This window comes from Ciconia boyciana, chromosome 1 (assembly GCF_034638445.1).
Source record: "Ciconia boyciana chromosome 1, ASM3463844v1, whole genome shotgun sequence".
Taxonomy (NCBI): Eukaryota; Metazoa; Chordata; class Aves; order Ciconiiformes; family Ciconiidae; genus Ciconia; species Ciconia boyciana.
This window is the reverse complement of record NC_132934.1, coordinates 217,921,113-217,943,620: the sequence shown is the minus strand read 5'-3', so window position 1 is coordinate 217,943,620 and position 22,508 is coordinate 217,921,113. Positions and strand designations below refer to the sequence as shown.

At 43.6% G+C, this 22,508-nt stretch overlaps 1 protein-coding gene across 2 annotated transcripts in view; it reads left to right on the top strand.

Moving 5' to 3' along the window:
• FCHSD2 (FCH and double SH3 domains 2) overlaps nt 1-10,307 on the top strand; it is a 164,694-nt gene extending 154,387 nt beyond the window's left edge. Inside the window, exons 14-20 of one of the 2 annotated variants that reach the window (XM_072850932.1) lie at nt 2,765-2,899; nt 3,716-3,799; nt 3,932-4,109; nt 4,475-4,695; nt 5,671-5,800; nt 5,968-6,050; nt 8,011-10,307. In XM_072850932.1, the coding sequence (XP_072707033.1) occupies nt 2,765-2,899; nt 3,716-3,799; nt 3,932-4,109; nt 4,475-4,695; nt 5,671-5,800; nt 5,968-6,050; nt 8,011-8,094 (915 nt within the window). In that variant the 3' untranslated portion in view covers nt 8,095-10,307. The remainder of the gene's footprint in view (nt 1-2,764; nt 2,900-3,715; nt 3,800-3,931; nt 4,110-4,474; nt 4,696-5,670; nt 5,801-5,967; nt 6,051-8,010) is intronic. The other variant, XM_072850933.1, reaches the window with a different exon arrangement.
• Nucleotides 10,308-22,508: the final 12,201 nt, after the last annotated feature.

Sequence of the window (22,508 nt, the reverse complement as noted above, 5' to 3'; positions counted from 1 at the left end):
AATTACGGCAGCATATAACAAGCAGCACTTTCACTTCATCCTTGAAGAGCGAGCAGTGTTTAATGTTCAGAAACCCGCTAGCTGCCACCCTTACATCCTGCACAGCTTCGCTTTGTGTCAGTATTTGTCATGATGCAATTCGGTCAGCAAAGCTCTCGATATATTTTCTTTCAAAGAGCTAAAAAGAAGAAGGCAGCGTTGATGGCTTGATCCTGCTGTATTTATTTAACCTACTATGTTAATGTAACGAGCTGAAGGAGTTAACATCCCATCACCTATCCAGTCGGCTGACTTTCTGATACAATGATGAAATGCATAATCTTGGGAGGGAATACTTTTTTTTCCCAGTGTACATGCCCCAAAAAGTTAATCGTCATTTTAATTGTCATCTGGAAAACATATGCAATGCTGCTTTGACATCTTAACATCGCTGGGAAACCTTTATGCTGCCTACAACAAATGTATTGTAAATATTATGTAATTTATTCAAAAAAGGAAGAGGGAATGATGTCTTTACGGGGTTTGTGTTTTGTTTTCTATTCACTGGGACTTGAAGCAGTACAGTTATAAGAAACATTTGTACAGTAGGAGTACAGTATTGCAGAGTTAGAAATAAAGTTTGCAGTTGGTACATTTCCTGTGAACATCAAAATGGATGCTTTTAACTGTAAAGGGTTATAGAATCTTTTAACTGTAAAAGGTTATAGCATCTTTCAACTCTTAGGTTACTGATTCGTATTCAAGCCTGATTGTCACCTGATAGCAGCAACCTGTGCAAAACAAATTGTGGTTTCAGCCCCTAAATGCATGTATTGCAAACTGCCTCTGACTGATCGATACCTTCAGGTGCTCCGGCAGACCGCTCTGTTAGTGGATCGGCAGGAAATTTCAACCTTTTTTGGCTCCTACGGGTCGTACATCCAGATCAGGCTGGAGGTGGTTCGGTGTAAATGTGTACTCTCTTGTTGCCAGGGTCTCTGCATTGCCAAGGATAGATAAAAAAGGGCTTTTGGTATATTTTTTTGGTATCAAATCTCTTTTTGTGTAGGATATGCAACAAAACAAGATGTACATTTGCATACCTTTTTTCATACGTATAATCGAGCTATCTTGTCACCTTCTTACCTGCATTTATTCCTGTGTTTGCTCTCTGTTACATACCTTCGGTATAATTGTGGGTGATGTATTTATTCTTTCCTTACGCTGTCTCTGTAGAAAGATGAGCTTTATGAAACAAACCGCTAAGTTTTCGGTATCATTAATGCTGTTTTCCCTCTGTGTGCCTACTTTGCAAATGATTCTATTCAAGGAGTTTGAGCAGCCCACACACTGACAATTAAAATGTATTTTTCCTCCTCATGTTAGAAAACCAGGACCAGATGTTTTATGAACAAGTCTTTCTAGACATGATACACTAATTTCCATGATGTTTCATTCGGCTGTCAGCTGAATGTCAGCTTTGGCTGCTGGGACATAGACCATGCACCACAAAAGGCAGCTAAGAACTAGAGGGGGAAACCTTAAATTTGCCATAATTTGTAGTCGGCTGTTAATATATCAAAGCACTAGCTAGGTAGGATAGTGATTTTTTTTGTTACCGCAACATCCGTGAACGCATTTAAGTAGCAGTGGATGCAAACTGCACTTGAATGAAAATGAGTGGGAAAAAATAATATGAATTACAAGGACGTAGTCTAGAAATCATAACATAAAAATTAATCTAAGTCAGAAAATGATGACGCTTTGTGACTACTCCAGCTCTAGAAGAGGAAAGATGTTACAGAGCAGAGGTATGGAGACAGCTGGTTTAGGGAGCCTGCACAGTGCCTTTTTGGTCTCAGCCTAGCTTTTTGTTGCTTTATCAGCCTTTTAGTTTTCATGAGGAATACCAAATTCACTCCCAAATTAAAAGGAATAAATAAAGGGAAGATGGCAAATACATAACAGTGTTGCCTTTGATTCAAAGGGCTTGCCTATTTTCACATGAGATAAAGTGTTTATTCAAAATTTAATCCAGGCACCAGGCCAAAGCACAGCTCATGTCAGCGTTGCCCAAACTACATTTATAGAAACTTGTATATTTCCAGCATATTGACTTCAGTTTTTATTTAAACTTTTATAGCTACTTTTTAATCATCATTCTTTCTCTAAGGACTATTTTTTCATAAACTGCAGCAAATCTGTTGTGCAGAATACACCAACTGGAAGGCTGATTTTAAAAAAAAAAATTCTCAAGTTAAAGTATTTCCACTGCAGTTTCATTTTATAACTCATGGTTGCAGGTACGTTAATCTTTAATAGCATAAATTCTCAGTAAGTGACTTTTTTTTTTCCATTAAACTATTTGCTATGCCTCTGAAATGGCATCTCCAAAGTACATTAGTCACTGTTTCACAGCTTATATTAAATAGATAGCAGTCCAGCAGTTGAATTGGAGCTTCCAAAATCTTCTACAGTTCTTTTTGAAGTCCACAGGCCTGTGCTTGAATGAAGAAGTACAGCTGAGTTAAGCAAAGATGTAATTTGGTGGCAGCTCTTATTCTTTCGCTTCCCTGTATTTGCTTTGTTTGATGACTGCTTTCCTGATGTTATTTGAGAATTGTATCTTGAATATTAATGTAGTCATTGTTTTTTTGTCCAGTTTCAATAATCGTAAGTAGTAAAAAAAACCACACTGAAGAATATTGATCAATTCATTTTTATTGTTATTTCTTCACTTATTTTTATTTGATGGTATAATGCCAAATTTAATTTGTTTTAATAGGTTAATGCTGATGCAGAAAAGGAAGAAGGTGAAGAGTTTGAAGACAGCATGGATGTTTTTGATGACAGTAGTTCTAGTCCTTCTGGTACTCTAAGAAATTATCCTCTCACCTGCAAAGTTGTTTATTCATATAAGGTTTGTGATTTTTTTTTTTTAATGTGATTAGAAAAATGAATTATGCAACAAACAAATAATAGACATAATTGTTCTGTGGGAGTTTGAGGTAGAGTGTCAGCATTTGGCTCAATAACGGTGCACGTTAAATATATCTAACACCTCATTGTGAAAAACTGCAGCAGTGTAAAATCCATACCGTTGTGAAACACGTTTGTGCTACAGTTCAGCAGAGGACTGAAGTCCGTGCATGAATTGAAGCATGCAGAGATGTCCCTGTCTGGCTTCAAGGAGACCAGTCGCCATTAGAAGCTGTTGTAATTTCTGCTGCTGAGCTGGCGTGGCTATATTAGAAATGCCTCCTCAGTGTTAGGCGTGCTTCTGTGCTGTACAACAAAGCTCCTCTTTGTACTAGAATAGTGAAACCACCATTCATGAGTTAAAGCTTTGCTGACAAACTGCATTCATGCTGTTGACTTCTGCTAGCACTGCTAGGTCAGTTGTAAATCACACCGCTGCGGTAGCCGAAGGCAGCGGCAGACTTCGTCTTAGAGTACGGAGTAATTAGGGTTTCAAAAGTAAATAGGGTTCGACACGATGGGTGGTATTCAGGATGCTTCCATCTATCCTCTTGAGTGAAAAAGGGTCTTGGGAATGTCAGAAGGTATACAGAAGAACCCTTATTAATATATTTTAAAGTATGCTACATCATAAAATTTCCAATTTTTTAAAAAACATAAGTTTTAATAAAAGTCTGGATGAGAATGTTCTTTACGCTGCCTGTCCCATGCACCTGAAAACACTTTTATTTTCCAATCTTCCTGTTACATACTTCAGGCTTCTCAGCCAGATGAATTGACCATAGAGGAACATGAGGTATTGGAGGTTATTGAAGATGGAGATATGGAAGACTGGGTAAAGGTATCATTTTTCTGAGATTGTTTTCTTTTCACTATTACCTTTAGAAATAGAACCTGGGATGAGAGAAAGTACTTGGATTATTTTCAGAGTAGTATGCTAAAGCAGGGCATCTTTTCTGTTGTTTATTTACAGGCACGGAATAAAGCGGGTCAAGTGGGTTATGTGCCAGAGAAGTACCTGCAGTTCCCGACATCCAGCAGTCTGCTGAGTATGCTACAGTCCCTGGCGGCACTGGATAGTCGATCACACACCTCAAATAACTCCACTGAGGCCGACTTAGTCTCAGGCAGCCTGAATGGAGACTCCAGTGGTAAGTACCAATAAATAAATAATTAGTATATTAAGCTTGTTCTCGAAAGCATTCTGCATATTGAGTTTGGATGTTGCACATGAGAATTTCTCATATTTGACCTGTATCTGAGCACAATTGTTCTCAGTAATTATTTATCTCGTATCGAATCTGCGTCATTTACCTGGCTATCTCATAGAGTTGAGATTAACTAAAATTAAGGAAAACTAAAATAATTTGACTCAGCAATTATAGAATCATAGAATGATTTAGGTTGGAAAAGACCTTTAAGATCATCGAGTCCAACCATAAAAGCATGTATGGTACTTAGAATGTTTTTTAAGCTCATGCCAATTACACTGTTTTTTGTCTCTTCCGTTCTTCAGTCTGTTTTGTAAAAGCACTTTATGATTATGAGGGGCAGACAGATGATGAGCTGTCCTTCCCGGAAGGAGCGATCATCCGCATATTGAACAAGGAAAATCAAGATGATGATGGCTTTTGGGAAGGAGAATTCAACGGACGCGTAGGGGTGTTCCCGTCAGTATTAGTTGAAGAGCTTACGGCCTCAGAAAATGGAGAGACTCAGTGGATTGGAGATATTCAGGTATGTAAGGAATTGCGGTGCTACCTCGCACGTATGATATTAGTTTGTTAGGACGATCTTGGAAAGCTGCAAAGATCTGCTGCTTCTTTAGGAAAAAAAAAAAATCAGAACCAATTTAAGAAGAAAAAAAACCTTTTAGTTTCTTACCCAGCCTAATAATTATCAAGTGATATATTTTGGCAAATGTAACAGATTTGTGAATAAAGGAAAGTACTGGGGTAGAAAGGAAATGAACCAAAGGAGAAAATTCACAGTCTACTTCCTGGAATTAATTTATGGCATAGACTGAGACATCAAACAGAACCTGGCAAAAAGAGAATTAGAGGCTCTCTCAGCCCTAATTTAATGTTTTCATACTCAAATCTGTTCTGTATCCTCTCAATTTTTGAAGGGCAGAATACTGCCAAATATTGTGTTACAGTGATTTTTGCAAAAATGTCCTCAGTTCAGTATAGTTCTGTAATCCTTATATCATATTAGAAAATCAGACACATTCTCATGTGTAATTGTGGTGCTAGAAACTGGACTTCCATGTTCCCTACAAAGTAATTTCTCCAGTATTTTTATTCTTTGATTTGAGAAGACCATGAAAACTTAACATTTAAATGATACATGTGCAATTGAGTTGGGATAGAACTCATGATCTTAACACTTTTGTGTGAATATATGTGGAGAGGCACACTTGGCCAAATGACTTTTTTTAAATAACCTTCAAAAAGTCTGTCTAAATTATCTGGGAGAGGATGAAAATTTCTGCCTAGTGGCAACCTGTGATTTTAAAAAAGATATAATCACTGTTGGATATCTTGGCTTTCCTTCCTAAACGTACCTGACAGCACTTTTGACAGACAGATTTTTCTCCAGATGAAAGTTCCTAGCATACTGATGTGTCAGAGAACTTACTGCACCTCGGTGTGTACATAAAAACAGTCGAGGAGTAAGGCTTTCTGCAGCCCCTCTCTCTTTTTAACACAGGTATCCCCGACTCCAAAGCCTAATAATGCCCTTCCACCGCTGCCGCTCTATGACCAGCCTCCCACTAGTCCCTACCACAGTCCGGATAAAAGAGGTTCTCAGTACTTCCCCAGATCACCGTCAACTAATGGTAAGAAATTTTGTGATCGTAAAAGGAACATTTCAGCTAAATGCTGAATTTAGAACGGTCACATTTCAGAGAGGGGAAGGAAAAAAAAAAGGCTTTTTTTGCAACTTAAAGTTAATTCAGCAATACCGAGTGGCTTGTTTGTGATGGGTTGTTGCTTACTCTTTCAGAAAACAGCTTCAGTTCAGAGTCCCCTGGATTCTCACAGCCTCCGCGAATTCCTCCCGAAACTTCCTATGGCAAACTGCGACCTGTAAGTTAGAAACAAATACTGTTGTTTTTATTGAGGCTAGAAAGTTGTAAGGCCAAGCCTAGGTAAATTGGGATAGGTACATTCAAAGCAGGGTGGTGATGCAGCACCTGATGATTTGGCTCTTTGTGTTCTGCAAATCCAATTACTATGTATCAAAATGCAATATCTCAGATAAATACTGGGAGGAAAGGTCTGTTCACTCCCCTTTGATAATACCATAGATGTGTCAAAAAGCTGTAGAACGTGAGAGCTATTTGAGATTAAGTGAAAGAAGAAAACAAAGCTGCGCTTGTTCAAAGAGTAAGTCATTGTGTTTAAAGATGACCTTGAATCTTATCCCTTCCCTATCCTTCATCCAACCTGCCCTTCCGTATCTGCCTTTATAGATGTAATGCCTGCATGTCTCTCCGTGAGGCATATGAATCATGAAATCTAACCTGGGAGGAAATTACACCTATAACGATAATAAAATAGATGTTAGTCGATAAACTTATACTGCCCTTTCAGGTGTTGGGAGGTTATTTCTCTTCTCACTGCATGTAACAACCCCTAAACAGAACTAAAAAAAGAGGTGGTGATTAAATGCCAGAACAGTTTAATCATATGATTTGTACAATTGCTTCTCCTCCAGAGGTTGTGTTGCCAGCCACACAATGTGCCGGCAGACAAATCTGCTATTTGACGTAATATGTGGTCCTTTAGGGTTGCATTTAGGGTTAAATTTATTTCCGAACCCCTTGATTTGAGAGTTTTGGATTACAAATTCTTAACGATAAGATCTATATATTTTGTGATGTCTTTGCTGCCTCGAAAGAGAGATTCTGCCAGGAAAGGAAAGGAAGAATTTAATCACTTAGAACTTGCAAAATCCGTCTCCTAGGATTAACCTTGAAATCAAGTTTTGGGGGTTTCAAAGTCCTAAACCAAATTATATTAGGATGTAACATTTGTATTTTCCTGGCATCCTCAATGAATGAGGTGGCAGAAAAAGAGCATTTTTGGATATTCAAAAATTATATTCTGAATATTCCAGTAGTCAGTGAGTTAGCCTTATTCATGGACATACGCAAGGCAGAGGGAGTACTGCATCGTTAAGTATTTAAGTATTGAACAGAGAAGTTTCACGTTATCTTATTGCCTTGTGAAAAGACACTGATTCAGCTTTTCCATTTTGTAGATTTATATTTACTTCATGAGTTTCTTGCAACTGACTGTCTTTTCAAGATACTACTACAGTGTCATGCCTTAATGAAAAGGATTTCTCTTAGTATTGCATTTTAAATATGCCTGGTTTGAAAATATTGTGAAGTTTGTTCTGGTATCGCTCCGCAATTCATGTTTTCCATAGCAAGTCACTCTGGTGGATTCTGAAATCATGTGATAAAACCCCTGCATGAAATGCTGTTAGCGCTTACGGTAATCTCTGTCAGGAGCAATAATATCTTTATTGATGTGGCAGAGTGTAAAAATAGCATCAGATTTCAGGTGTATATCACTCAGGTCAGTGATTGATTAAATACGAGTAAGCTGCTTAGATGCAACAAGGCATTCTTGTCGTTTCCAGTCCACATAAGTTCCAGGCAAGGTTGTCATCAGATTCCAGCATTTGATGTAAAGTCCAAAGTCCGTCCCAGGTTTATACACCGGATTATCTGGGAGTACAGGCAGAATAGATAGGTTATTTCCCTCGGTATGTTTACACTGTCATGATTGCTAGTCATCCTGCAGAAAAATCACCTGAGAGTGGTGACAGTTTCTAAGGAGGAGCCTTGATGGCTTAACTGGAGACTGCTGGCCCTGAATTCAGCTGGTTACTCACAGTAGTTCTGTTGTTCTTAATATACGATCTGTATATTTGCGTCATCTTGCGGTATAAGCCCGACGTTGCAGTTTTCGTCTATACGAGTTCTGACATTTTGACAGTTTTCTGATAGTTACAGGTTGGTTCTGGCTGTTTCAGGTGCGAGCAGCTCCACCACCCCCTACACAGCATCATCGCCGGACAACAGAGAAGATAGAGGACGTGGAAATTACTCTGGTGTAATGATTGGACTAGTTAAGTAGTAGTGCTACAATCAAGACCAAACGTGGTATTTGGTCAATCTCGTTTTTAGGCACCTTTGCATGATGAAGACTTTTAATAGAGCGAGAGATAGGGAGGATTTTATGTGGCAGTGACATGGTGGATTCCTTCCCACAGTCATGAATATTTTGTGCCTTTTCTTTGTTTTGATTTATATACATCATTCTTCCTCTCTTAGCACAAACCAAGACGGGCCAAACAGCGAGCAGAGGATTGCCTTGGAGCAGGTTTCTCTCTTGGCTGAAGATGGTCAATTTTTATACGGAGGCTGAGGAAAGAGCCTCATTCATGCAACTTAGTCATAGCATACTTCGATCACGTGCATTAGTACAGTATATTACTGTTGCCATAGGAATGTGTTAAAGATTGTCAATTCTTCAAGTAGCGTTACTTGTCTGATTAGGTATTAATCAGATCTTGCGGAATGAAAAAGGGAACTGAAAATTAAGTATAAGGAGAGGCTGGCTCCTCTTTAATCCCCTTGCAGAAAGGAAGAAACAGGAAAATAATCTTATAGATGAGGAAAACTGATGCAGATCATATGGCGTTAATTACATTAATGCACACCTCTTCAATAATTAACAGTTAAAGAGAACTAAATGTTCTTTGTATTAATATTTATGCAGTACATTTAGTAATAGAGTATCTAATATGGAGGTGCTGAATTAGTAGCAACATCTTGTTCCATAGCATAAACCAACTGGTAGAAAAGTAAGTGAGATTTTGTCTAGATCTGGAAATTGAGCTTCATTTTTTTCTTAGCAGATTTTGGGGGTTTTGGTTTCTTTTTTAAAGTATTTGGGTCACTCTTATCCCAGTTATTGCCGTGTACTTTATTATCCAATGTTAGCAGTATATCTTTGTCATCAAAACATCTGGCTAGAGTTAGAAGTTACATTTAGAGTATTTACATGCATTATTTAGTTGTTGCATTGGATGGTCCTGTAGCGTTTTCCCATACGAAGCCCGATAACTAGCCAAAGCCAGAGAGCCAGGAAAAGCTCTGGTTTCTGCAAAGCCTTCAGACTGCCTTTGTGGCCAAGACTGTCATCTCCAGTTCCTCGTAGGCAAGAAAGAGAGAGTAAAAGAATTTCAAAACTAATTTTCAACTGGAGATCTCTGAACAGGAAGATCTCTGAAAGGAAGATCTCTGAAAAGGATCTCTTGTTGTTATTGTTTGAAAGAAAAGGGCAGAGGATATTCTGAGGTTTAACATGGAGAGAAATGGTCAGAGGAGAGGGAAAAACTGGATGAAAACAGGTTTTTCTTTGTGTACTTAGTAAATTATTTTCAGCAATCTCCATCAGATCAAAACTTCAGTTAAAAGGCATCACAAGGTTGGTTTTTTTGAGCTGTTATATGGGTTCTGTTGAATGCGCTCTTATGTCTTCATTTTTTTTTTCTAAGCCAGTAAGTTTTCTACCTTTAGTTTACTAACAAGGGCTATTTTTTGAGGCTGCATTTACAAAAAAAAAAAAAAAAAAAAAATCATCTAACAAGATTTTATCATAAACTTTGCACATACTTGTAAATCCCAACCCAAGCTGGGTCTCTGAGACATCCGTGTTTGCCAGTCTCCTTTCCCAGTGGGATCTTTAACCAAGAGTGGGGCTGTTTGAAGAAAACAATTCATGGATCAGTTATGGAATCGGTGACTGTCCAATGAAGTCTTTTTCATATTTTTCATTCTTTTGCACCTCTTGTCCTGTTGATCTGTTTGAGGTCTTTTTATGTGTTTATCAAACTTATTCTTAAGTTTAAAAAAAAAAAAAAAAGTTTTTAAAAAAGATTTAACTGTTTGCAAAAATTTTGAAAGCTTCACAATGCAGAAGAAAAGCAAGTATTGCCATAATGTTCATGTTCAATTTCTTTGGCCAGTTTTTCTGTGTCCTTCATACCTGGACTTTCAAAATTCAGAAAGTGTTATTTAAAGTCTCTTTAGTTGTATTTTTAAATATTTTCTGTAAGAGCTGCTAATTTTATTTAAAAAAAAAAAAAAGAAGAAAAGTTGTAAAAATATGCCTCCTTTTTACCTATGATTTCTTCATACAGGGCATGTATTCGACGTATCATCGTGTACAGCGTCAGTACACTGAAAGCATAGGTGCAAATGCTTTCTTTATATTGGCTGTAAAAAGTTTGTATTTATTATGTATAAAAAGTTGAATAATAAAAAAGTGGAACTAAATCCATGACGTTGTCTCGATACAGACACCGCTCCACCGGTGGCAAAATGTCGTTAGGAGATTGGGGCGTAGATCTGTGACTGAGGGAGAACCTGGCATTTGGGGATAAAAATGTACATTTTCTTGGGTATCATTTTTACGGTTTGTGCTTTGACACAGAAATTTGAATCTCCTGCTCAGGAAAATGCTTATGCACATACTTAAAGTGGTCTTTAAACATGGCTTTAAGGTGGTATTTATATGAGGAACAAAATTATGCCAAAAATGGAGAGCCAATAACGAAGCTCCAGTTATCAAAATAATTGCTTAACAGCCTTTATGCAATTAGGATAATTGCGTAAAGAAAGAGAGGGAGAGTGTGATTGATAATAACTCTTCAGTGTCATTGTCCTTTAATAGGGTTGATTTGCCTAATTGTGTGAGGAGTATTTCTGCTGCATCCCAAACCTTCTCTGGCTTTAGGATCCCTTCATCCTCTGCATTTCCCTGTTAACATTTTCTTGCTGGCACTCAGAAGCCACCCGCCGGTGACCAGCTCCTTGCTTGGCTAATTTCAGTTTCTCCGAGGTGAGTGCTTTTTGCCTTAGGTGCCAAGTGATACGTGCTGATTTCCTCCCGATTTTTGCTTTCAGCTGTTTGGAGTCGAGATTGTAGTTTACCCCGTTTGAACACAGCTCACTGCAGTAGGACTCCAGCACGTTCGGCCGCTGGGCATTGCCGCGGTGTTGGGTTAGATCTGTAATCTTTCATTTCCACTGTTCACACAGAACTGTTATACAGGCTTTCATCATTTTTTCCCTGAGCTCCTGCAGCCTCTTCCTTTGAGAAATCCCATCTTCTCCTGCTTTTTATATGCATTCACGGTACTCCTCCAAAAATGATTGTCCTGGCTTGCTGCTTTGACCGCTTTGTCCTTTTCTTTTAGCTTCTTGCTCGTTGCATCTCTCCTTTTCTTGCTGCATCACACACAAACCTCTTTGCTTGTGATTCTTTCCACCGTCAGTATCGCTTATAGATGATGTTAATCCTCAAATCCACCGATGATGCCACTTTTCATTTCTTCCATTTTTTTAGGAGGCCGCCTTCACGCCTCTACTGTTTCTGCTTCCCCCTTCCCTAAAAGCTGTGCCGTGACAAAACAAACCCCGCAGATAATGCCCGTTCAGCAGGTGTGCTGTGATTGCATCACTCTTGCCATTAACATGAGCATAACTTATTTCCATGAAAATCTCTTCACCCTGAAGTGCTTTCCCAACTGAGCAGCAAGCCCCCGTTGCTGCCGTTTGCCCGCAAGTGGGAGATGGCCGTGGTTTTAACAGCACGCGGCAGCCATTCAGAGGCAAAAAAAGGTGCTGAGGGAAAACAAAGGCTCTGTGGTTATATATTCCGCTTGGGATATTTGGAACTTGCCCAGCGCAAAGGTTGAAATGTTGGTCTCTGGAAGTCGGCAGCAGGACCATCGCTGTCTCCGTTAGAGCCGGGGTTTCCTCTGATGGCTCTGGTTCCCAGATTTTCAAAAAGGATAATGAGACTGAGACTCGACAGGAGTGATGAGGTAAATGATGTAATGTACGTTACTACAAATTAATTGTGCCGGGGTTTCTTTTTGTTTCGTGGAAATATTAAAAGAAACCCAGGCACGTGGGTGAGTTTTCTTTCCCATATAGCACAAGCATCTCTCACTGTTAATAGTAATTAAAAAGGAGAACCCACCCACCCTCTTCTCCAAATAAAGTATCTTTTGCTTTTCCGCATATAACGTGGAGGGCTGGCTGCTCTGCAACCTGCACTTTTTTCATTCTTGCTCTTCCAGCAAGGTCCCTATAATTAATAACCTGCAAATCTCAGCACGGCAGAGGCAGGAGGAGCAGGAAATCTACCTTAATCAGCCTTTCCTTGTATTGAGCCTCCCAGGAAGCTTGGGAGGGGAGATGCTGCTGCCGCAGAAAGAGTCCTGTCTCCCCACATTTTCTCCGTTTGCAGATCTGCTGCCCTCCATAAAAATGATGGGAGGGATGGGAGGAAGTACGCTGTACCCTTCTAGCCTATATCTGGCCAGCTCTCTTCAAAGAGCTTGGGGACATTGAGACCTCAGTTCAAGGCACAGAGGGAGGTTGGAGAAAGTGAGGGGTAAAAGGAAAGAAAACTTAACTGAAGTCAGGGATGCAGCAAACGAGCCAATAAAAAATGCAGCTAGGAAAATGCTGACGTGCTTACTGTACCAAGTAGTTTCCTACTCCAGGCATTACCCAGGGGGATTGAGGATTACAGATCTGGTAGAAGGATCACTTTAGCAAGTGAGCCTCTGCATTGCAGGTCATTTCGTCCAGAAAATAAAAGCACTGCAGTGATACCAGGGCCAGACTGGAGCAGGTAAGAAATCTCTGTGGTTAGCAGAGTTGAACTGGAACAGACACCAGACGTGCGGTGAATAACCACCCCTCTGTTTGCCGCAAGGAGAGGAGGATGATAATGGGTTTGCTGAAGTACAAGTGCAATCACTCACCATTTCAACACAGCAGCGTTTGTGTGCGGAGTCTGGGTACAATCGTATGACAGCTGTCCTTTCCTACACAAGCTGAAGAAAAACGGCAGGCAGCGGAGGCAGCAGGTCACCAGGCTGTTGTTTAACATGCTGGAATGCGCTCTACGGTGCAAGGGGAAACTCAGCCCCCCCCAAAAAAAAAAAAAAAACACCCTGGAATTATTTTTATTGTAGCAGACCATGATTTAGTTTATATCACATATGGCAGACCCAGCGGGGGATAAAGCTGAGAGGGGCTGAGTGAAAAAAGTTTCTCCTAGTAAATTATTAAAACTATTTCTTGTATACAGCTATCACTGAGTTTTCTGTCTGAGTATATGGCGCTGCTTTGTTTGAAAGCTGATGAGATTGTCATGTGGAAAAGGATCACAGAACCACAGGCTGGTTGAGGTGGGAAGGGACGTTTGGAGGTCATCTGGTCCAACCCCCCTGCTCAAGCAGGGCCACCCAGACCCGGTTGCCCAGGACCGTGCCCAGATGACTTCTGAATCTCTCCAAGGATGGAGACTCCACAACCTCCCTGGGCAGCCTATGCCAGTGCTCGGTCACCCGCACGGTGAAAAGTATTTTTCGATGTTCAGAGGGAACCTCCCGTGTTTCACCTTGTGCCCATGGCCTCTGGTCCTGGCACTGCGCACCACTGAGAAGAGCCTGGCTCTGTCTTCTTGGCACCCTCCCTCCAGGTATTTATAGACATCGATGAGATTCCCCTGACCCTTCTCTTCTCCAGGCTGAAAACTTCTTTCTCTGTACTTCTCTGTGCGCACTCCCTGCGAAGAAGAGCTTTTAAATCAGCCAGAAACCTTTCAGAAAGCAAGCGCTGTGGACTTGTGTTGTCTGTGGATCCCAGATTGCCGCTTCAGCTGGTCTGGAGTCTTGTAGGTCCGACACAGAGAAGCTCTGTGTGGAACAGTGCGTTAGGCTGGGCACTGTGCAATCGCCACGGAGACTCAGAAATCGGATTACGGGATCGAGGCTTCAGATTGTACCTCCTTAACGGTCCACAAAAAACAGTGTTCTGACATGGCCTTGTTTCTGTTCCCAAAAACACTTCGGAAAAAAACACATACTATAGAGACTGGCTGCTTTGTACATTGGAAACGGCTTGTGGAGGTTTCAAATCCTGAGTCCAGACCACATCACCAGTGAATGAGGTGTGTTGTGGTGCCTGCCAGATCAGTTTGCAGCCCGATTTCGTTCCTCCTCCTCTTCCCATTTCAGGTTTTCTCCCTGCAATCAATTTTCCAACCTCTTGGCCTATCTCAAATGTGTTAAGCAGCAATTCTTCCGCCACTTTGTTTAAAACTCTCTTTTGCTGTCTTCTGAATTTCGCAGCTGGTATCTGAAGGAAGCACGGTGAAGGAACCGGGCCTGGCGATTTCCGTCTAGCTCTGTTGAGCCAGCATCGCCTCTCACGAAAACTGTCACTGCTCCTGTCCCTGCTACTTGACAGCCTGGGCAGTGGCCAAGGATTAAATGGATTTTACAGAAGGCTTTAGATTCTCTTATGTCATTTCACCCAACAAAAACGCAACCATGTGAATATCTCTTCAATATTCTCCTGAGTCATCCAGGATTTGCTGTGAAGAACAGGAGACATGGGTAAGCTTGCTTTTTTAGTGCTTCATCTTTGCTACGAAAGTAGAAGCTATTCAACCTTGAATCTGCAAGCTGAGCTCCACAGATGGTTTTCCCCAGCTACTCCAGTTCTTCTTGCACCTAAATACATCATTTCAGCCAAAAATGTGCTTGGAGGCAGGACAGGCAGTGTAGATACCCACAGACGGAGAAGACTCTGGGTCCTCTTCTGAGTGCTTACTGGGAGAGAGAGTGCTGCTGAGGCTGGGGTTCAGGCTTGGATCACTAATACGCCTGCGCATCTTCACGCAGCTGAGAATGGCTCTGGAAATACACCGTTAACATTCGACCTGCAGGATTTTGCTGCATGAGAATATACTATTTTACGTTGCATTCTGAATTTGCAGTGAGGATGGAAACAAAATTAACCGGATGCTTTGAAGGAAGAGGTTGCGCTGATGGAGCAGCGTTACTGATCAACACAAAAGTGGTCGTGGCTGTGGCGTGAGCCAGACGAACGTGAAATGGGCCCGATCAGGGAAGAGATGGTTACGTTAAAACATTGGATTGAGGAGCTGGGAGCTCATTTCTGCTCCCCGCTCCAATGTTCGCCTCCCTGGACAAATTCTCTGTGCCCCTGCGTCCTGTTGGCAGAGCGGTGCCAGCATCACCTGAAGATTTATCTTTACAAAGATAAATCTGTGCATTATCGAGCCGTGTGATAAAGTACCCTTCTATTTTGAAATTGGTTTTATTCCGCTCCTGAATTTTTACCTTTTTTTTTTTTTTTTTTTTTTAAATGGAGTGGTTTTGGTTTAGATTTTTCTTTTTTAATGCAGATTCAAGGGTAATTGCTGTGAGGTATGCTTCTGCTCTGGTGTAATTAGTTTTGTCTACTGTAACTGCTTCTCCTTTTTCCGTTGTTTCTTGAAAGACGAATGAATTTCCAGGTCTAGTTGCATTGGGAATGCTGACAGCAGCTTTTTTAAAATCCTATAGCACAGCTATTTGTCTTTTTTACTCAGCTGAATCCTGCAGAGTGGGCCAAATTTGGCTTCACCTCTGTGTCCCAGACAAATTACTGCACTCATTAATTTCTTTAAGGCGGGGGCCTCCTTCCTGCTTAACGTAGGGGAATGACGAAGGGCGGGCACTGTGTCTGCAGGCATCAAGTGTGGAGAGAAAACAGCAACAACCTCAGATTAACTTCCTGAGTAAACTTGCATGAAGAGACATGAGAGGCTGGTCATTTAAAAGTAAGGTTACAGGATTTTTAAAAAATATATACTCTATTTTTAATTTCACGTCCTCCTTCATAAGAATATCTTGGTTTCTGAGAAGTGAGGTATGACCCATTGCATTGCATGTTTTCCTGTTCATGCTCCCTTGGTTTATTGCCACAGGCATTGCTGTGGAGTGAGCAGAGTTGATTTTAAAACAGAAGAATTGGCATTTTTCTTGGGAATGAGATGACAGAAATTATTGCTGCTCCTTAAAAAGGAGGAAGGGGTGCTCTGGATGGCAGCAAGAGGAAGAGGCAAAGAGGGGACTGTGGCTGAAGAACGTTGCTGAGAACATCAGTAACGGTGGGAGACAACAAATTGCGTGGCAGAGAAGGGCTGCTCGGCAGCGCTCAACCAGCCAAGCACGTTCGGATGCCAGAAGAGAAAGACTTTGCAGAGGGAAGCTTCTTTTGGCAGAGCTTTGGAAGAAAGACAGAGGGAAGCAGTGAGTGCTTGGACTTCCCAGGAACTTCAGTGAAAGGATCTGACCGCTCCTCTCGGGGTGCTTGAGCCAGCAGAGCTGAGACTAAGCCAGATAATAATCACTTGTTAAGGCGTGAAAGTGGCAGGAGGCTTTCTGAGGCCATGGTTCGGTGATAGAGTAAATCCAGCTTTAGGGCACCTTGTGCTAATCCAAGAATGCCGTGGCCCCATACGATTGAGCGCTGATCCAGATAAACTCCCTCTGCCAGCTCGGATGTGTCCAAAATGCTTTGACGGGTTACGTTCTGTACCAGCAGGCCGGGTTTTATCTGTCTGTGTCGCTCTGATATGCCAAATCAGGTTTTGCACGTCCCATTGCAGGCAGCGCAGCGAGAAAAAGCTGGCGTGAGTTCTGTGCTGTAGGTTGTAGCTGGTTCAGCAGAGGCGAACATGTGCCGGGGCTGGTTCCGCTTTGTCTTGGTGGACACTGGGCGGGGTCTTGTTTCTGAAACGAGAAAGCAAACTGGGAAAACCATTAACGAATTTTTCTAATGAAGCAGATTTCATTAGGAAATGCTGGTTTGGCAAAACCTTTTAAAAAATTGTAGCAGTAGCTAAACCAGAACACCTCAGTGCTTCAATGAGTTGCGTGGAAACTTGGGAGAGGACTACCCCAAACCCTGGTGAGTCTTGCTGGAAAGTTTTGTCTCCCTGAGGTTCACAAACCCCCAAGTCCCCGCACGTGCTGCTGTCCCCCTGGGGACTCCCGGGTTTCCATGGAAGGTCAAGGAACATCGCAGCTGCAGACTGCTTGTGTGGAGCTGGAAGCCCACGAACAACACATAGAGACAAGGACCAGCTGTCTGCAGAGCCAAGAAGCCCTCGATGCCTCCTTGGGCTTCCCTGCCAGTAATGGGGACTTCTCCCTCGCTCCCAGTACCAAGGGCCTCTTTTGAGTCACGGCATCCAGGATTCACTGCATCTGCCTCCGGTTTTTCCAAAACAGGTGGAGTTTTTTTGCCAGAGTTTTAACAGAAATTTAATTCCAAATATTAAACTTTATAAATAAGTATTTTTGACGTGTTAGACTTCTGAGCAGAACAGAAATGCCACGTTTTGAGCATCCCCCCTGGCAAAAAGCCTGCACAGATCTGAAGTGGAAGCCCACTGCAATGCAGGACACAGCCCCAGGAGCTGCGTGGTGGTAAGATTGAAAGAGGGAGAGCTGAAGACTGGGCCCAGAGTGACATTTGAGGGATTGCAGCAGAGGAGAGAGGTGGCTGGACCGAGAGGTACCTCAGTAAATCTGCTGTTGTGATCTCCTTTAACCCAGCTCTCCTCTCTTGAATGCCTCGTACTAGTTGGCTTTTGATTGCCATTGGCTTTGCAAGGCCAGGTCTCCCTGTGCCGTAAATCAGCGCTGCCTCCCTCAACCGATCTTACCGCATCCCGGCTTTTGCAGTAGAGAGCCACGCTGGGTGTGAGAAGACCAAATACCAGGCAGTTAATGTTCCTGGAAGGGAAACCCGCATCACAGCCGATTCTCAGACTACCACAAATTGTTGTCGAGGTCAGTGCAAATTATTACCCAAGGACACTGGCAGAGCGTGATTGTTCTCGGATAACAAGGGGGATCTCATGTTAATTCAGCTGGCAGAGCTGTTACGACTAACAGCGGGGAACTGCTGCTGCTGCTTTCGAAATTATCTGACTGAGCTAATCCGAGGATGAGGAGACGATTTATTGATTTGAATTCCTAGCCAGATGAAGATGGAGATAATTCTAGGATGTTAGGGGTATTATTCCTACAGAAAAGCAGGCTTGGTAAATACTTTTCATTTATTTATTAGCCCCTGCAAAACAGTTGTGTTGTATTGCAGCTTGAATGTTTTATTTAGAGATGTGAATAGCCGAGATACTGAAAATAAGAGCTTTCTGGATGGCAGTCGTCTGATATTTTTGCTGAAACTGCTCGTTTTCTAAAGCAAATAGCCGCTCAAACTGCTAACGCTGGTTTGAGTTCACCCTTTCTTTAAAGCTATTTTTAAAAGAGAAAAAAAAAAAAGTGTTAAGTTTGCAGCTCTGCTTTTGCATTCTGGTCAGGTGTCTTTTCGCTCTTCATGGGTCTTTTGCAAGCCGGCTTCTGAGGACTCTGGTTAACGTCCTAGAAAATAACCTTGTGCTTAGACTAACAGCCATTTTATCACTGCTGCTCTCTTGCTGTTTCTTGGGGGTGGAGAATTGTCTGCGGGAGCAGGGCAAAGCAACAACCAGGTTATTGCCAGGCTGCTTAATGAACAGCTCCCACTCTGCTGCCGCACCGCCGCTCCCGAGCCTGAAGTATTCCTGCCCACCACGGCTGGCTGACGCGGGGTTTTCACTGAGGCGGCAGCCTGGCAAACCATGAGTTACAAAGATCAGATGTACATATTGTAAAGAACGGGCTCGGATGCCGAGACTCAGCTGGTGATGGGACCTCGGAGAGCGTTTTGCCCCATTAGTACTCAGTCTGTCCTCTTGCCAACGGCCATTAGAAGGAACCGCAGGATGGAGGTCAGCCAGCGCTGGTTCAGAAAGCCTCCCCGAGGAGCCCTGGTGTTGGATTACAAGTACGGATGCTGCCTCTTTGAAGCCTTCATCTTCGTTCTCTGCATTGCAAAGTAGTTTTGCTTCCCCTAGCCCAAACAGGGAGGCGACACAGCTGAAATCTTCTGAGGCACAGCTCTGGGACGAAGGGTCTGGGCGGCGAGACCTGCCCTTCCGCTGACTCCTGCTGCAGCCTCATCGAGTCACTTCACCGGTCCTTGCCTCCAGTTCCCTTAAAATGTGTTCTGCGTGTCATCCTCCCCGATGGACGACTCCACAGAGAAGTGCAGTGTCTCGGAGACAGAGCAACCGTTGCTGATTTCTGGCCCTTTCAGCCCTTGTGTGTTGCTGCTCACCACCTGGAATCTTTCACCATCAGTTTTGCTTTCATTCACCATATTGCAATCAGGCTGGGACGAGCACTGCTCCTCTCTCATTCCCCCGAGTAGGGAAAATCCTACATCCTCCAAATCCCCAGACTCCCATAAAAAACCCCCCAAATCTCTATCACTCTGCAGAATAACAGATCTCACATTCTTAAGCAGCATGTCCTCTGGAAGGCGACTGCGTGCCTGCTCCAGAGATGAGGGCAGCATTGAGTGTAGGTGTTGCATGTTTATAGAGAGACCGAACTGGCAGTTAAATTGTTTGAGTACGGCCAACTTAATGTCACCCAGCCTCAGTGTCTGGTGTTTGATGGCCTCATTATACACAGGCTGTTGATACGGCTGTAGTTTTATTCGGGGCTTTGTCACTCGACCGTAATAGTGTGAAAATAAAGAATGTTTTTGTGAGTCTGTGGCCAGCGAGGACTTCACAGATGTGAGTGCGGTGTGGTGCTAATCTGCAGCCCTGGCCTGGCGGCTGCTGTAGAAGCTGCTGGCTGCGTTTGGCTGCCCGTGGAGGGCTGCACCGCAGCAGGTAAAGGAGGGAATGATTGGAACAGGCCCTATAGCACCTACAGCAGCGCTGCCGGGTCTGCAACGACTGTTGATCGTGGCCACAGCCTGGGTTGCATGAAGGCGACTACGCAGGAGGAAGCCAGGTGGAGAAACCCTATGGAGCCTGCACTCCTCGGAGAAGCAGCTCTGCAGAGCTGTGCCAACTGCTTTGCTTTGCACAAAAAAAAGAAAAAAACAAAAAAAAGAGGCCAGTTAAACCACTCAGAACCTGATATTCGCGCTCCCATCCGATGCCTGTGGTAGCAATGGGATTCAGGGCTCAGGGTGCACGTTGGCACGGACGTCTCTGAGCTGCCTGCCAAGGCTCTGCTCACCGGTGCCACACGCTGAGCCCAGAACCGGGGTGGGCTCGTGATCCATCCCCAAATGACGCAGCGCCAGCGTGGGATGTCAGCGGGCGTCCTGCGATTCTCCCGTTGGAGCTGGGGCCAGTGCTGACATTTTCCATTACCAGAAGCATGGGCGAGGGAAGGTATTTTAAAAGTGTATTTATAAACCTGTGCTCTTACGCGCTGTTTCCCAAACTTTGGGTGAAGAACAGTAGAGACGGGGATTTGTGTTAGGCCATATGGCTGCTGGCAGTTAGGAACAACAGGAGCACGATTCCTGTTTGGGAGAAAAAGGGAGTAATATGGGCTGAGCTGATTGCAGTCGATGATGGGCTGCATGTGGGGAGGTGTGGGGAACGAAACACTGGTGCAGTGGATAAGGCACCTGTGTCCTCTCCTCCGCTGAACCCCTGCAGTTCCGTGCGTGCTCTTCCCTTGCCTGTCCCCTTTCATGACAGTTAAATAAGTGACGTTTCCATCGTAGGATGACATTTCCATCATAGGGGGGTACACGTGCACCAGGAGGGTGTGGAAAACACACGCCACTGCTCAGAGCCCAGGGGAGAGAGACTTTCATGCCCACAAGTGCATCAGAGACATCAGCCACATGTTCCCCTCCACCCCTGTGCAAGAGAGAAAGCGCTTGTGTGTAACGCCCAGCGATCCCACCACGACGTTTGGGCCTCTGGACGGTTAGGAAATGTTTGCGTGGCAGGAGGAAAAGCTCCTCGGCAGTTAGTCTCCGATGCAGCACGACGTCTTTGTGAAAAATCTAAAAGGGGTGTAATTTTCTGGCGCTGTATTTCTCCTGCTGTAATTATTGCTTTTAATCACCTCATTACCTAGCACAGAAAGGAGCTTAAGGCTGCAGGTAGCAGCGCAGTGGGGAGAAGGCACATCAAGGTTTCAGGCTGTGTTTGTTCACTCTGTGCCTTCGGGCATTAGTATTGCTTCCCTCGAGGACCAGCTTCCCAGCGGAAAATCAAAAGCCACATGAAGAGGTAGCGGGAGAAACACAGCAGCAGGAGGAATAGCCCTCATCGCCCAACACTGCCATGGGTGAGACCACCATCAGCTCGAGAGGCTTTGTCCAGACGAGCTAATGAGGCACGAAAGTCCATCGTTACAGCAGCCGGAGCGCTCCAGACGTCGCTGCCGAGAGCAGGCACCACGTGCTGCCGTGGGTTAGGGCAAAAAGCAGCAGTGGGCACCGCGGAGTCTGAAACTTGGTGCCACAGCACTTCCCACTCTCCACTTTTTTCAATATAAAGCAGCAAAAATGCCTCCTGCGGGATCCGTGCTGGCCTGCGGCGTGGAGCACCTGCGCTGTTCCTCGCTCGCAGGCCAGAGGAGAAAAAGCAAACCCTTTTTTCCCTGCTTTCTCCCCATACTGAGTGCATGCTTCGTGTATGCACACCCACATCCGTCTTGATGGAGCTCTCCTAGGCTCTCCACATCCTCCTGTGTCATGTAACGGCAGCGAGCGGTTAAACCATGAGCTGCCGTTTCGGGGAGTGCACGGAAGAGCAGGTAATGGCCTTTATGACCGGCCTTATCTCCGTGTCTGATACAGACGCACCCATAAATCATCATAAAATGTGGAACGCAGGGGAAAACAGCCGCCTCCTGCCCTCTGCTTGTTTCCTGGAGCTTGAAAGCTGATTAAGAATCACTTATTTAAGCTGATGGGTTTCAAGTGATACTACCAGGGCAAACTGCTCGCCTCGAAATGCCCATTAAAGTTTCAATTTACGTACCCTGCACAGAGCCGTAGGGCCGGGGTGTGAGCTGCTGGAATGACCTCTGTTAGCAGCCAGTTGGTTCATTAAATAATAAAGAGCCAAACAATTTCCAGCTAAGTAGCACACCGAGCGTCCTTATTTCATTTCCTGTTTTTAAAGGAAGTATAAATTATTTACTAATGTGCTTAAAGTCCTTTAAGTGAATCCAGGCAGTGAAGCAAAATCTTGTTTACCAGGGCAGATGCCCAAAGGAAAGTGTCAGAGTGATGGACCCATTTGTGAACAGCCGCTAAAACGCTCCCAACAATTTTATCACCTTTAATGGAGGTAATGGGCCAGGATTACGATCGAGTCAGGCTGGTGGGTTGGACTTCTTCGTTTCGGTAATGGCTTGGTGAACGCTGCAATTTACAGATTAAGTCCAGAAAATTTCTGGTGCAGAACTTTTAAGTTTGCCCATTTGTAAGTTTAGGCATTTTGTTTTTCAAGCCTTGTCACTTGAAAACTTTAACCACGTTCTCACACATGTGAAGTCTCCTCCTGGAGATTCACAGCACGTTTCTAGAGCCGTATTTCACTAGACCACAGTCATTCGTCCTTAGCGTAGACCTGACCTGTTTCTGCCCCAGTTTCAATCCCGCTCTTGGATTCCTTTAGTTGGCTGCAGGGGAGACAGGACGGGGGCAGCTGAATGCCATCTCAGCCTGGAAATACGGCACCCTTTCCCCTCCTCGTGCTGCA